The 16,228-nt window shown below is 39.0% G+C and overlaps 1 protein-coding gene across 30 annotated transcripts in view; it reads right to left on the reverse strand.

Annotated features, from left to right (window-relative positions):
• The window catches only part of APC (APC regulator of Wnt signaling pathway), a 121,073-nt gene that overhangs the window by 20,281 nt on the left and 84,564 nt on the right, over positions 1 to 16,228 (reverse strand). For 10 of the 30 annotated variants that reach the window (XM_081505729.1, XM_081505715.1, XM_081505739.1 and 7 more), the window contains 3 exons: positions 6,427 to 6,525; positions 3,878 to 4,256; positions 2,096 to 2,191 (listed from right to left, as the gene is read on the reverse strand). In XM_081505729.1, the coding sequence (XP_081361855.1) occupies positions 2,096 to 2,191; positions 3,878 to 4,256; positions 6,427 to 6,525 (574 nt within the window). Of the gene's footprint in view, positions 1 to 739; positions 794 to 2,095; positions 2,192 to 3,877; positions 4,257 to 6,426; positions 6,526 to 16,228 lie in introns of all 30 variants that reach the window. The other 20 variants (XM_081505735.1, XM_081505720.1, XM_081505732.1 and 17 more) reach the window with 3 other exon arrangements.

Consider the following 16,228-nt stretch of genomic DNA (forward strand, 5'->3'; position numbering starts at 1 on the left):
AATAGAAAGATGACAGAATTTTTAAAAAGTATATTGCTTTTCTTTTACTTGGTTTAGAAAGTCATCATTAGCATGAAATACCTCATTCTAAAATAAGTAGGGCTCAGCAACAATATTCTATATATTTGGTAGTTTCACAAAATTTCCTGATCATAAGAATCACCTGGGCCACTTATTGGATTTGATTCCTAGGTTCCCTGCTCTGGAGATTCTATTTTACTAAGCTTGCTTACCATGGGCCAGAGAAGTACACGTTCTGACCACTGCCTCTGGTGATCATTATCATCTAGTCTGGGAAACACTAATGCAAATTAACTATGAGTTCCTTGAAAATCAGGACCACATCTTAATCATTTTTGTATCTGGTGCCTGGCACAGTTTCTTAGACAGAATTGGAAATGAATAAATGTGTACATTCCTGGTATTACAGTCTAAAACTTGTAACACTAATAGTTACAAACTTAAATGACCCTAACAGTTGTAGAATTTTCTTGCATCTACAAAAGACAGTCCTAGCTTACTGGGCTTAGGAATTTTTCTTCATCTACTTGGGACTTCTTTTCTCCTATCCATCACTGTCAGATCCCTTGTGCTACCTGACTATATCTATCCACAGTCTATACACCTTGTTCCTTCTTTGGCTCCAATGCAAAGTCAGAGACTAGGAGTGAGAAGAAGGTAATCCCCTGTGGCTACATCCCCACAGTCACACCCCCAGAGGCCCCGTCCTGCTCCTCACCTGAAAGCCCCTGCCCTAGCTCCTGGGATGAAATGCCCCGGGTAGCCTTCCTACCTGAAGAAGGAAGAGGAACAAATACTGAGTCTAGATTTTACTTGGAAATTCAGATGATTAATGTGGGTCAGTCCTAGTCTACAGTTCATTGGAACACAGGGACATTTAGAAAAAACATTTGTGGGAGCTTAAAACTGGATTAGTTTTCCTGTTTGTTCATTATTTTTTCCATTATTACGAGTGTTAAAAAAAACCCAAACCCACCCAAACTTGAAATTTCACGAATGCTGGACTGTATTGAGGAGGGGTGAACTCACAAGTGCATACACAATTTCACAGGAACCTGGGGAATAAGGAAAGAGAATCAAGTGGGCTAGGGCCTGTGGGGAGAAAAGTACAGCTGGGGGGGCAGGCAGAGATCACCAAGTATACACAGCCTCCCAAAATGATGATCTGAAGGAGACAGCACTCATTTTCAGCTGTTCAGGTTCTCTGTGTTTTAAGAGACTCGTGACTTTGCCACTTTTAAGATAAATGATGAATGAAAATGGTAAGGGTGGCAGGGATACAGAGTGGGGCCTGGAATGAAAGGTAAGGTAAACAGCACAAAAAGCAAGGGCACAGCTACACTAAGATGGAAACTCAGTGTGTGCTTCTTGCTTGTGGCACGACTAGAGCGATCCAGGTTCACATAAGATGGCTCAGCATGATGCAACTTATAAATACCACATGTGCAAAATGAACCTAGAAATCACAGAGAAACCATCGCATGAAAAATGGGGGCCACAGAGGCAGGTTTTATAAGGTTCAGAGTATGTGAGAACACATACCCAAGAGTAATCCTTCCAAAATTAATGGAATGTTTTCTAATATAAATTAGAGAATAATGCTTTTCCATTATTAATGAGTTTCAGAGATACCAACCACACTGCTTATCAGGAAAATCCAGTAAAGTACGGATAACCATGAAGATAAATGAGAATCTTAATAATAATTCCTTCCTGTGTCCATCAGAAGTGACTGAGTTCAAGAATAATTACAAAGCTCCACATCATCACATCTCAAAACAATTCAAATTACCCTCCCACCGTCACCCAGGGTCTACCTTGACAACATTGGCAAGAGGGGCCATTTATTTATTAATTTTTGCCCATCTCTGGCTAAGATTTTAAAAACCCAAGTTAGGTTATAAAAGGGTAGCAGTTTCTGTCACTTAGGACATTGTCTTCTCTGGAAACCAGAGTCACTTGCTACAAGGAGGAAGCAGATGGTAACAGAAGTTAGTGGCCTTATATCCTAATTCAACAATGATGAAAAATCTTCAGGCTTCTTCTATGGCATTAAGAAACATTTTTATCTTACCAAGCTCATTCATTGCATGTCTGTGCTCCTCATCAAATGACAGTTTCATTAGGACACACACAGCAGGGCAGATCTGATGCTCAACAGGAGCTGGCACTGAAAAATAAAATCGGCATAAACCGTAACACTTTGTCTTCTCAAAGTAGTGACGTTTATTATACCTAAAAAATATTCAGAGTTTGCTGATAAACTTCTCATGCATGGTAGCTTAGTGAATCAACAAGTATTTACTGAAGAGATGAATAAATACTACACACAATGGAAAGGAAAATATAGGCAAAGGGCTTTTCTTGGTTCCGTAAAAATGTTTACCTCTCCTCAGCCTTTGACCAAGTCTGTTGGACTAACTCCCATGTAGGTTTATGCTATAATTCAACTAATAACTTAAAAATTATATTGGTTATTTGAAATAATAAAAACATTTTGGTATAAAACTATTTATTTATAATCTCTATTTTCAACTGAAAGGCACATGGCTGTACAGAAATGTATAGAGAAACCTAGTGCAACTCTAGTAGAGATATAGATACCAGATAGTAAATAAAAATTTAAATGAAAAGTGTCTAAGAAAATGTACTTGCACATTTAATATTATGCATAAAGTTTCAAAACTGTTACTTGAAATAAAAACTTAAAAACCAAGTCTGTTTTTCCGAAGTAATAATATTTATTCTATTTAACTTTTCTGAGAACAGGTATTAAGAGCACACAAGTCATTACATAATTGTAGACAAAGAAAACAATCCAGAAAGATAATGTTCTCCCAGTAAAGCAACTTATTAATTCTCCCCAGCCCTAGGACAAACAGAAAGGACATTTCTGCTATATTCTTATTGTTGAAAAATTTTTAATTTTAAATAAATTCACCTTTATACCTAAGAGAAATCTACTAAATCTTTATAGACCAAGTTCTCATCATCAGTCTTTCTCCTGCTCCCCCAATCAAGATATTGATTCGATGGTCCTTTGTTGTGTGTATGTCTATGTGTGGATTCTTATCAGGTGAAAGGAGGTCTTACCTTATATACTTACTGCTTTTGGTTCTTCCTATAGGAATGAAGTAAGTTATCTCCCCAAGGGTCCCCACTCCCATGATCCCTGCTCCTGGGGGAGAGGGTTTCTCCCTGAGAAAAGAGCTGGGTGGCTGATCACCCCAGCAACTGGGGCCCCAAGGCCTGAAGACAGATGGTGCAGTGGAAGAACACTGGGCTGAGAGTCAGGAGGTCTGGACTCTGATCCTAGATCCACCACCTACTATCTGTGAAGCCACAGGCAATTCTTTTAGCCTCTCTGAACCTCAGTCTCTTCATCTGTAAAATGAAGATGATAATATCCTCCCTTCCTACTTCACAAGGTTGTTGTAAGGATCAAATGACAGATGTAACACAGCTCTGTATCCACTGAGTAAAGCAATATGCAAATATACGAGAATGGCTTGGTCACTCACAGCTGAAGGAACTTAGTAAAGTCACTTTCCTGAGCTTAATCTCAAGAGAAGGAGAAAATAATTGCTCAGGTTCTGTCTAGATCAACTATGCTATGACTCTTTAAGTCTACTTTGATTTTCTGTTCTTTTCTGGGTGTATTGTAGTGCACACAAGATTTTCTTTTGCTAATTTTTTTCTAGGGAAATAGAGAAATTAAGCTTTAAACTATGTGAGCAGTGTAGGTGGCTAATATGAATTTCCCACTCTGATTCATAAAGATACCATTCTAATTAAGAAACTTTTCATTTCAAAAACTTTTACATTTGCTTTGTCACATGCACCATATGGAACATACTTGGATTTTTGTCCTGGTCCATGCCTTGTTCATGGGCTTCCTGCCACTCCCAACAGGTTTCACAGTAAGCTCGTATCTGTTCCAAAAGATGAAGGACTCGGATTTCACGCCTGCCTCTCTTGTCATCAGGCTGTGAGTGAATGATGTTGTGGAGTGCTGCACTGGCCCTGGCCCGAGCCTCTTTACTGCCCCGGGAATTTCCCAACAACACAGAGTCTTTGTCATTGCCATGTAAAAGCTGGATGAGGAGAGGAAGACATCCAGACTGTCGCATGGATATACAGCTGTCTTGGGAGCTAGACATAGCTAGCAAAGTTCGCGACATATCATCCTTATCATGAGTACCAAGCATTGACAACAATGAATACACCATTTCCACCTGTGGGCCAAATGAGTTTAGAAACAAAATTATGACTTTAATAGCCAAAAGCCAACACCAATGAAGTGATGAATGGGATATTAATTGTAACTCAAACAAAAACAGAAACAAAAACAAAAATCTCTTTCCAGGATGAAGTAATGAGCGTTATTTCAAAGCCCATATGCTATGATCATCATCACCATCTTGTTTATGAGTAAATATTAGTAGTGGTAGTATACAGTCATAAGGAGACAATAGGTTCTTGCATACCTAAACTGCTATTGTCTGGATCAGTGGGTGATAATCCATTATTATAATGAAAGACAATTAACCGATTTCTCTCTCTCTCACATCTCCCCACCCACCACACACACACACACACCTACCAACACACACAGAGTAAGAAATGTGGTTTATCTAAAATTCTTTACACAATTAAAAATTTTACTTTTTAAAATCTACAATCATGATCAATAAAGAGAAAATATTTTTTAGCAATTACTATTTACTAAGTACTAGTTCTCAGCAATTGCTAACCCTCACCAGATTATAATATTGTTAAAATTATGATGTCTCCCTTATACATGTAAAAGTATTTTGTCATAAAAAGAATGCCCTGATCATACAAAGTCAATATTCTTATTCAATTTTTTTTTTTAAGGCAGCTGGTAAGCATCATTACTCCCTTACTGTAAATTCTAAGAGTTTACTCAGAAGCAGATTAGAGACAGGAAATAGCACCCAGTTATCCTGTCCTGTGATCAACCGCATTTTTTAAAGCAAGAGCTACTGCATAAAAGTTGAGGCTATTATATAAATGCATCATATCTATAAATTAGTGGTTCCAAACCAGGGGCAACTTTAGCCACCTTGAGACTCTTCTGGCAATGTCTTGGAGAAATTTTTGGCCATCACACTTTGGGAGGAAACACTTTGGGCATTCAGTGGGTGAAGACGAGGGATGCTGCTAAACACCCTACAATGCAATGAGGAATTATCCAGCCAATAACGCTGAGGCTGAGAAACTCTACTCTAAATGTGTATACACACTACTCTTAGATTTGAAACTTTTATTAGGAAGGCAGTACAGGACTGTCTTCCTAATGAAAAACAAAACAAAACAAAACAGTCTTTCAAATTCTGACTCCACTATTTGCAAGTGAGCTGTGTGCCACAGCCAAGTTATCGGAGTTCTCTGAGGTCTAGCTGTCTCAGTTGCAAAATGGAATAATTTACCTAATAGGGTTTTCTTTGTGAGGACTAAAGTAACATACGTATAGGACAGTAACTGGCATTCAAAAATGTAGTAAGGCCTTAATATTATCATGCATAAATCACTCCAAAAGGAAATGGTATTCAAGCTGCCAGTTTTCAAGTAACAGTACTCTTAAATATTAAAGGTTTTCTTTATATTAAAAACTACTCATTGATGTTGGACAGATTGGGGTAGAATTCTAATTTAATTACCATCTTTTTGGCTTCAGTATTCTCATTTAAAAGAGGGGCAAGAATAATACATTCAAAGGGTTTTTTGAAAAGATCAGAGATGGTAAATGTACAACTCTTAGCAGTTACTGGCATCCTCGTGGTCCCAAGTAGTAGCTATTGTGAGTTACTAAAAGGATTAAGCTTTATATTAATAATATCACTGTTACTCTAAAATTCATTTCTTAAATCGACATTAGTTACATAATGCTTTTCCTCAGAGTAAAGAAAGAGTATGCAGAATATGTTATGAAAACAAGGAAGTATTTAGATGTAACGGAAAATATACTGTTTAAAAACCGTCCCCATGCTCCAAATGTAGTGATTCAAAGGAGGCAGACACAGACTGCATGGGTAGGCAAGAGGGCCCTGGAAATCAGAAAATGTTTTGTAAAGAAGGAAAGCCCACGAAGAGTTCTGAAGGCTGGCGAGGACTCTGACAGGCATTTTGCAGTGGGTGGGAAGTGGAGGGGTGCACCACTGCAGACAGGGCACGGGGGCAGAAAGTCAAGGGGAGGGGAGGGCTTGGGGGATCAAGCCAGCTTTGGGCTGGACCTTAAGATACTTGCAGAGAACTGGCTGTCATTTCTTTAAGAGACTGTGATTATGGAAACAGAATTCTTTGGCTAAATTTAAAAGAAGAATGAAGAATGTTGTAATAAAGTACTCAGAGTTCAAGCAACAAGACTTTATAATCTATTACCTTGGTTCCCAGATGACTTGTCAGCCTTCGAGGAGCAGAATGTGTGCTACTAGAACTCAAAACACTGGCTGTTTCATGATCTATTCGTGTAGTTGACCCCTAGAAATTAAGCAAATTATAGATAGTATAATTTAGATTATAGATATACATAGCTAGCTTCATGTTAAGATACTCTAAATGAACTGTCTTTAGGGTAAATAGCTAAATATACCATTAAAGTGTGAACATTTATAACTGCTCAAAATGAGTATTTTTATCTATAAACTTGAATAGAATTTAGAGAAACACTGAAGGAAAAAAAAAAAACTGTTGCAAAATACAAAGTACAATGTAGAAGTAACCAAACACTGAAGAAATTCTAAGAGTAATATTCTTTCACAAATCAAAAGGCACGAAACCACATTTAGTTAAATATAAATTAGTTGGCAGAAAGCTCCACTGAGTGATGAAATGCTCTGAATTACCACAAAACTAACTGTGAATTGGGTACAGTCCAAGTTCTCCAGGAGATGAGAGCAGAGAGAAGACTACTTGAAACTTCTATTGGAGAAAGACATGAGAAAATAAATAACTGCACTGAGATGTGTAAAGGGACTAATACGGGGAGCAAGTTAGAAGATAACATAGGCAGAACACTCTTTGACATAAATTGTAGCAATATTTTTTTGGATCTGCCTCCTAAGACAAAAGAAATAAAGTAAAAATAAACAAATGGAACCCAACTAAACTTAAAAGCTGCTGCACAGCAATGGAAACCACAGACAAAACAAAAAGACAAGCTAGAGAATGGGAGAAAATATTTGCAAATGACGTGAGCAACAAGGGATTAAAATCCAAAGTATTTAAATAGCTTATAACACTCAGTATCAAAAAAACCAAAAAGCCCAATCAAAAAATGTACAGATGACCTGAATAGACATTTCTCCAAAGAAGACATAGGCACAAGAAAAGATGCTCAACATCACCATTTATTACAGAAATACAAATTGAAATGAGATACCATTCTTATAGCTGCCAGAATGGCTATTATTAAAAAAAAGTTTTAAGAGAAAAATACATTTATAAATATAACTGTAGGAAAAAACTGTAAATGTGAAACTCACTTAACTGTATATTTAAAATAGGTACATTTTACTGTATGTTACTCTTTCCTCAATAAAGTTGATTGTTAAGAAGTCATAACTTGAGAGGTGTTTTTTATGTCTCCCCCAATAAAAGCATGAAGACCTACCTATTCATACACACACTGGGAAATCTAGGGTTAGATTAAGAATAATAGCACAGAGTCCCAGACAGGCTACCCTTTCTAGTCTCCACTCCTTCTGTGGGTCTGGATGCTTTATGCTGATTAATCTTCTAGGGGTATTTCTCAATTAGAAGCAGCAGGGTAGCACCCTCAGGGCAGGAGAAGGGGCAGAACAGAAAGACATCTCCTTCCACTGTCACCAGCTACCGTGTGCTTCTATAACGGTACTTCAGTTCACATGCATGCAAACAACAAACATTTACTGAGCTCCTGCTCCTTTCTTCAGTTCAGTTCAGTCGCTCAGTCATGTCTGATTCTTTGCGACCCCATGGACTGCAGCACACCAGGCTTCCCTGTCCATCACCAACTCCCGGAGCTTGCTCAAACTCATGTCCATCAAGTTGGTGATGCCATCCAACCATCTCATCTTCTGTTATACCCTTCTCCTCCCGCCTTCAATGTTTCCCAGCATCAGGGTCTTTTCAAATGAGTCAGTTCTTTGCATCAGGTGGCCAAAGTATTGGAGTTTCAGCTTCAACATCAGTCCTTCCGATGAATATTCAGGACTGATGTCCTTTAGGATGGACTGGTTGGATCTCCTTGCAGTCCAAGGGACTCTCAAGAGTTCTCCAACACCACAGTAGCATCAATTCTTCGGTGCTCAGCTTTCTTTATAGTCCAACTCTTACATCCATACATGACTATTGGAAAAACCATAGCTTTGACTAGACGGACCTTCGCTGGCAAAACAATGTCTCTGCTTTTTAATATGCTGTCTAGGTTGGTCATAACTTTTCTTCCAAGGAGCAAGCATCTTTTAATTTCATGGCTGCAGTCACCATCTGCAGTGATTTTGGAGCCCAAAAGAATAGTCTGTCACTGTTTCCATTGTTTCCCCATCTATTTGTCATGAAGTGATGGGACCGGATGCCATGATCTTAGTTTTCTGAATGTTGAGTTTTAAGCCAACTTTTTCCCTCTCCTCTTTCACTTTCATTAAGAGGCTCTTTAGTTCTTCTTCACTTTCTGCCATAACGGTGATATCATCTGCATATCTGAGGTTACTGATATTTTCCTGGCAATCTTGATTCCAGCTTGTGCTTCATCCAGCCCAGCGTTTCTCATGATGTACTCTGCATATAAGTTAAATAAACAGGGTGACAAGACGTACTCCTTTCCCGATTTTGAACCAGTCTGTTGTTTCATGTCTAGTTCTAACTGTTGTTTCCTGACATGCATACAGATTTCTCAGGAGGCAGGTCAGGTGGTCTGGTATTCCCATCTCTTTCAGAATTTCCCACGGTTTGTTGTGATCCACACAGTGAAAGGCTTTGGCATAGTCAATAAAGCAGAAGTAGATGTTTTTCTGAAACGCTCTTGCTTTTTTGATGATCCAGCGGATGTTGGTAATTTGATCTCTGGTTCCTCTGCCTTTTCTAAATCCAGCTTGAACATATGGAAGTTCACAGCTGACGTACTGTTGAAGCTTGGCTTGGAGAACTTTGAGCATTACTTTACTAGCGTGTGAGATTAGTGCAATTGTGCAGTAATTTGAGCATTCTTTGGCACTGCCTCTCTTTGGGATTGGAATGAAAACTGACCTTTTCCAGTCCTGTGGCCACTGCTGAGTTTTCCAAATTTGCTGGCATATTAAGTGCAGCACTTTCACAGCATCTTTTAGGATTTGAAATAGCTCAACTGGAATTCCATCACCTCCACTAGCTTTGTTCGTAGTGATGCTTCCAAAGGCCCATTTGACTTCAGACTCCAGTAGGTCTGGCTCTAGGTGAGTGATCACACCATCGTGGTTATCTGGGTCATGAAGATCTTTTTTGTACAGTTCTTCTTTGTATTCTTGCCACCTATTCTTAGTATCTTCTGCTTCTGTTACGTCCAGACCATTTCTGTCCTTTATTGGTGCAATGCTAGTCTCTAGGAACATGAGTGAATAAGACATCCCCACCTCACTGCATACAGTCTAGACAGGTTGCTCAACATGTAAATACACAGTGCTTTGACAGAGCCCAGGTGTACACACAGGAATGGCATGTACTCAGTTCGGGATTATAGAGTAAAGGGCTGTCTGATTTTGAATGACAAAGAGGTGTTTAGTTAAAAAAGAGGAGGGTTAGCCACATGGCAGCTCAGATGAGGCAGAAGCCATAAGCACAGGTCAGAAAGAATGTGTGTGAGAGAGAGAGAGAGAGAGAGAGAGAGAGAGAGAGAGAGAGAAAGACAGAGAGAGACTGACTCACTGACTTGGAGATTAAGAGCTTCTCTGATTGCAACAGAGAGGATGGAGTTGAGGGACCAAGACTCAAGATAAAGAGAGCAGTCAGGAGGCTTTTAAGGAAATTTTGGCAAAGGGCTGCTGTTGGTCTAGAGGAGGGAATGAACGACTCCTTATCCTGAAGCAACCATACTGTCTTTAAGGATCTTTAAATACTTTGACTGTTTCTGGTAGTGAGGATGTAACACAACCCGTAAGGATCCTCACCTTCTAGAATTCACCACCTTATGAATTACCCCCGTGTTTAAGTGTGGGCTAGATTTAGTGAAAGGATTCTAGTGAACAGACTGCTGTAGATATGATGAGAAGTCACTTTCGAGATTAGTTTACAAAGACTGTGACTTCCATCCTGGACACCCCTCTTGTTCTTCTCTGAGGGGTGCCAGATACTACACTATGAACTGCTCTTTGTAGAGGCCTTGGTGGCAAGAGATGATACCACTGACCGACAGCCTGCAGGCCTGAGGCCTGCTAACAGGCATATGGTGAGTTCAGAAGCAGATCCACCCCTTGTCCAAGCTTGAAATGACTGCGGCCCCAGCCCACATGGCGCCTGCAGCCTATGAGGGACCCTGAGCCAGAGGCACTCAGCTACACTGCACCAGGATTCCTGACCTACAGAGACAATAAATGAGTGCCGATTTAAGCTGCTAAATTCATCAGGAGGCAATAGATAACTATCATATTGTTTGAAACAGAAGAGAAACAAGAGGTTATATTATGAAGCAAGGAAAAACCCATGTCTACAATGAAACATGTTCTGACATTCATTTCAGTGTAGACATCAAATCACTTTTAAGCTTCAGGCTCAGTATCTTTCTATACAGCTTCTTGATTTTGGGACACTCTCCACTCTGCTCTCCCTAACTCTCTAGCTAGAAACCCAGATGGATTTATTATAAGGAGATTCCAAGAGAACATTCCCATACCCATACTACCTACAAGCCAGAACTTGAGTTTTGAGAATCTTTCCTGGGCCTTTTTATTATGATTAAGTCTGCATCAACATCCTTCAGAGGGACCAGAGAAGCAGTAACCTGTAAGAAGTGGTTATTGTTCAGTCGCTACTTCATGTCTGAGTCTTTGTGACCCCATGGACTGCAGCATGCCAGGCTTCCCTGTCCTTCACTGTCTCCTGGAGATTACTCAAACTCATGTCCTTTCAGTCGGTGATGCCATCCAACCATCTCATCCTCCTTCACCCCCTTCTCCTCTTGCTGTCAATCTTTCCCAGCATCACGGTCTCTTTCAATGACTTGCCTCTTTGCATCAGGCGGCCAAAGCATTGGAGCTTCTGTATCAATTCTTCCAATGAATATTCAGGGTTGATTTCATTTATGATTGACTGGTTTGATCTCCCTGTAGTCCACGGGACTCTCCAGAGTCTTCTCCAACATTGCAGTTCAAAAGCATCAATTCTTCAGTGCTCAGCCTTCTTCACGGTCCAACTCTCACATCCGTACACGACTACTAGAAAAACCATAGCTTTGACTATATGAACCTTTGTTGTCAAAGTGACGTCTCTGCTTTTTAATATGCTGTCTAGGTTGGTCATAACTTTTCTTCTGAGGAGCAAGTGTCTTTTAATTTCACGGCTGCAGTCACCATCTGCAGTGATTTTGGAGCCCAAGAAAATAAAATCTGCCACTGTTCTCACTTTTCCCCCATCTATTTGCCATGAAATGACAAGACAGGATGCCATGATCTTCATTTTCTGAATGCTGAATTTTAAGCCAGCTTTTTCACTCTCCTCTTTCACCCTCATCAAGCGGTTGTTTAGTTCTTCTTCGCTTTCTGCCACTAGAGTGGTATCATCTGCATATCTGAGCTTGTTGATATTCCTTCCAACAATCTTGATTCCAGCTTGTGAGGCTTCTAGCCTGGCACTTCGCACGATGTGCAGATGACACCACCCTTATGGCAGAAAGCAAAGAAGAACTAAAGAGCCTCCTGATGAAAGTGAAAGAGGAGAGTGAAAAAGTTGGCTTAAAGCTTAACATTCAGAAAACTAAGATCATGGCATCTGGTCCCATCACTTCATGGGAAATAGATGGGGAAACAGTGGAAACAGTGTCAGACTTTATTTTTTTGGGCTCCAAAATCATTGCAGATGGTGATTGCAGCCATGAAATTAAAAGACACTTACTCCTTGGAAGGAAAGTTATGACCAACCTAGATAGCATATTTAAAAGCAAATACACTACTTTGCCAACAAAGGTCTGTCTAGTCAAGGCTATGTTTTTTCCAATAGTCATGTATGGATGTAAGAGTTGGACGGTGAAGAAAGCTGAGTGCCGAAGAATTGATGCTTTTGAACTGTGGTGTTGGAGAAGACTCTTGAGAGTCCCTTGGACTGCAAGGAGATCCAACCAGTCCATCCTAAAGGAGATCAGTCCTGGGTGTTCATTGGAAGGACTGATGTTGAAGCTGAAACTCCAATACTTTGGCCACCTCATGCGAAGAGTTGACTCATTGGAAAAGACCCTAATGCTAGGAAGGATTAGGGGCAGGAGGAGAAGGGGACGACAGAGGATGAGATGGCTGGATCTCATCACTGACTTGATGGACATGGGTTTGGGTAGACTCTGGGAGCTGGTGATGGACAGGGAGGCCTGGCGTGCTGCGATTCATGGGGTCGCAAAGAGTCGGACACGACTGAGTGACTGAACTAAACTGAACTGAACTCTGCATATAAGTTAAATAAGCAAGGTGACAATATACAGCCTTGATGTACTCCTTTCCAGATTTTGAACCAGTCTGTTGTTTCATGTCTTGTTCTAACTGTTGCTTCTGATCTGCACCTCCTTTTCACCACACATTAGAATCAAGCACCTCTCTCTTTTCTGGTCCTCCTTTACCCACCCTTCAATATCCACTGCCATCACAGGCACTCAAATGTGTGCCAAGGGGCCCATGAAGGACTATGCCTGGCAGTTAAATTAGTACAGCTGGGACACAGTCAATTTCAACTACTCTTGCTGAGTACAAACCCCTCTTCTATCATCTGCTTGCTCACTTTGGGAAGTGACTCAAAAAAAGTATTTTTCTGAGAAAACTAAACAAAACAAAGTGACTCTAAAAAGTTCACCATAAAGGTAGCAATAGTCTCCAACTTACTGTGAAACTGTGTAAGGCGGGAAGAAGCAAAAGAAGCAAGCACCCTCCTCACCTTGCCTTTTTTCATACAGATGGCACATGGAAGTGGTCCAACAGTAGATAAGGAGAAGTTTCTCTTTATTAAAGTACTACAGCTAATTCTATAACCCTTAGTGAACTCATGAAGCTAGACGCTAAGTATAAATGCTGTTAATATCACAAAAAGAGAGCCCACCAGACGTTATGTGCTTCCTGGTGGAAGACCACTATGCTATGAAAGTCTCGCCCACAGAATGAGGGCGTGAAACCAAATCTGATCACATCTCTAGACCCAAATACCAATTTACAAGAAATACAGAAGACAGAGAGATATATCAAACCTCACCATGCAGATGTTCCTAGTAAAATTCAGACTATGGAAAACTTGAGAAGACAAATAACTTTGGTTATTCAACAAATATATAGCAAAAATCTAAGAAACAAAGAAGAAACCTATAGATTAAAAGAAACTTCAAAGACACATTAACCAATCTCTGTGCATGAACTTTATCTGGCCCTTGTGTCAAATAAATTTAAAAATAATGACATTTATGAAACAACTGCAAATTTGAATACTGACTAATTATCTGATGCTACCAAGGAATTACTGTTAGTTTCTTTGGGAGTGTAATAATGGCACAATAGTTATGTATTCTATAGGTGTCCTCTGTCTGCAGGATGGCTTTAGCAATTCTGGGCCTTTTGTGGTTCCATATAAATTTTAGTATTATTTATTCTAGTTCTGTGAAAAATGTCATATGCATTTTGACAGGAATTGCATTAAATCTGCAGACTGCTTTGGGACTTTAGACAATATTACTAAGCTACAGTAATCAAAACAGCATGGTATTTGTACAAAAAAACATGACAGACAGACACAAAGACCAAAAGAACAGAATAGCCCAGAACTAAACCCACACACCTACAGTCAATTAATCCTTGACAAAGGAGGTAAGAATACACAATGGAGGAAAGAAGATCTTTTCAGCAAGTGACACTAGGAAAGCTGGACAGCTACATGTAAATCAATGAAGTCAGAACACACCCTCACACCATAAACAAACAAACCAAAAAAAGCCCCCCTCAAGTTGTTTTAAAGACCTGATACCATAGGTCTGATACTATATCTGATACCATACCTGTTTTAAGACATGATACCATAAAACTTCTGGAAGAAAACAAAGGCAAAATAGTCTCATAGTCTCAAATTATAGCAGTATTTTCTTACATCAGTCTCCCAAGGGAAAACAAATAAAAGCAAAAATTAACAAATGGGACCTAGTCAAACTTAAAAGATTTTTTACAGTAAAGAAAACTGTCAACAAAACAGAAACACAGCCTACAGACTGGGAGAAAGTATTTGTAAGTGATGTGACTGACAGTCAATATCCAAAATGTACAAGCAGCTCATACAACTCAGTATCAAAAAAATAAAAATAAAAACAACAAATCAAAGGATGGACAGAAGACTTAAACTGACATTCCTTCAAAAAAGACATACAGATAGCCAACAAATCATGAAAAGATGCTCAATATCACTGATTACTGAGAAATTCAAATTAAAAATGGCCACCATCAAAGCAAAAAGTCTGGAGGGAATGTGGAGAAAAGGAAACCCTCCTACTGTTAGTGGGAATATAAATTGGTACAGCCACAATGAAAAACAGTATGGAGGTTTCTTAAAAAACTAAAAATAGAGTTACCACATGATCCAGCAATCTCACTCCTGGGTATAAATTCAAAAAAGATGAAAACTCTAATCTGAAAAGATAAATGCACCCCAATGTTCATAGCAACACTATTTACAATAACCAAGACATGGAAAGAACCCAAGTACCCATCAACAGATGATGGTTTAAGAAGATACAATGGTTTAAGAAGTCACAAAAAAGAATGAAATATTGCCACTTGCAGCAACATGGATGGAGCTGGAGAATGTCATACTAAGTGAGGGAAGTCAGATAAAGACAGATATTAAATGATATCACTTATACATGGAATCTAAAAAATAATACAAATGTATCTATATACAAAACAGAAATAGACTCACAGACACAGAAAACAAACTTATGGTTACCACAGGGGACAGGGAAGGACAAATTAAAGGTATGGTATTAACAGACACAAATAATCCAAAAAGTATGTATATATTACTGAATCCTTTGCTGTAGAGCTAAAACTAACATAATAATGTAAATCAATTGTATTTCAATTTAAAAGAAAGTATTCTTAGACACAGAAAACAAACTTATGGTTATCAAAGGGGAAATGGGAGGAGGGATAAATTAGGAGTATGGGATTAACGGATATATACACTTTGATATATATAAAATAAACAACAAGGATTTCCTTTATAGTACGTGCATGTGTGCACGCTAAGTCGCTTCAGTCATGTCCAACTCTTTGCGACCCTGTGGACCACAGCCTGTCAGGCTCCTCTGTCCATGGGATTCTCTAGGCAACAACACTGAAGCGGGTTGCCACGCCTTTCTCCAGGGGATCTTCCCAACCCAGAGATCAAACCCGCATCTCTTATGTCTCCTGCACTGGCAGGCAAATTCTTTACCACTAGCACCACCTGGGAAGCCCTAGGGAATTATATTCAATATCTTGTAATAACCTAAAATGGAAAAGAATTGGAAAAATATAATATAACCGAATCACTTTGCTGTATACCTGAAACTAACAATATTATGAATCAACTACATTTCAATTAAAAAAAATGTTATATTCTGGAAATACACAGTGAAGTATTTAAGCAAAAAATGATGATGTCTGGGATCTTTTCCAAAAATAAAATCAGAGGACAAAGTACATAGAGTACCTGCAGATTACTATATTACTCTGTTTGTCTCTATATATATTTGAAATTTTCCATAATAACAGGTTTAAAAACACATTATTGGCACTAGAAAAGGTTCTCCTACCATTTCATGCCTTTCCCACTCATTACTTCTTTACTCATTAACTTCATTACTACTTACTGGTTGTATCACTAGAGATCTGGTTCTAAACATTAAATGGAAAAGCTGAGAATCGATTCATAAATGAATTATACACAAAGTTATATACTAAGCAAGTAGGATCTGGCCCATATAATTTATTTCTAGCTTTCTCTTTTCATTTAACTT

This window comes from Giraffa tippelskirchi, chromosome 7 (genome assembly GCF_054371585.1).
Source record: "Giraffa tippelskirchi isolate mGirTip1 chromosome 7, T2T-mGirTip1v1.2.pri, whole genome shotgun sequence".
NCBI lineage: Eukaryota > Metazoa > Chordata > Mammalia > Artiodactyla > Giraffidae > Giraffa > Giraffa tippelskirchi.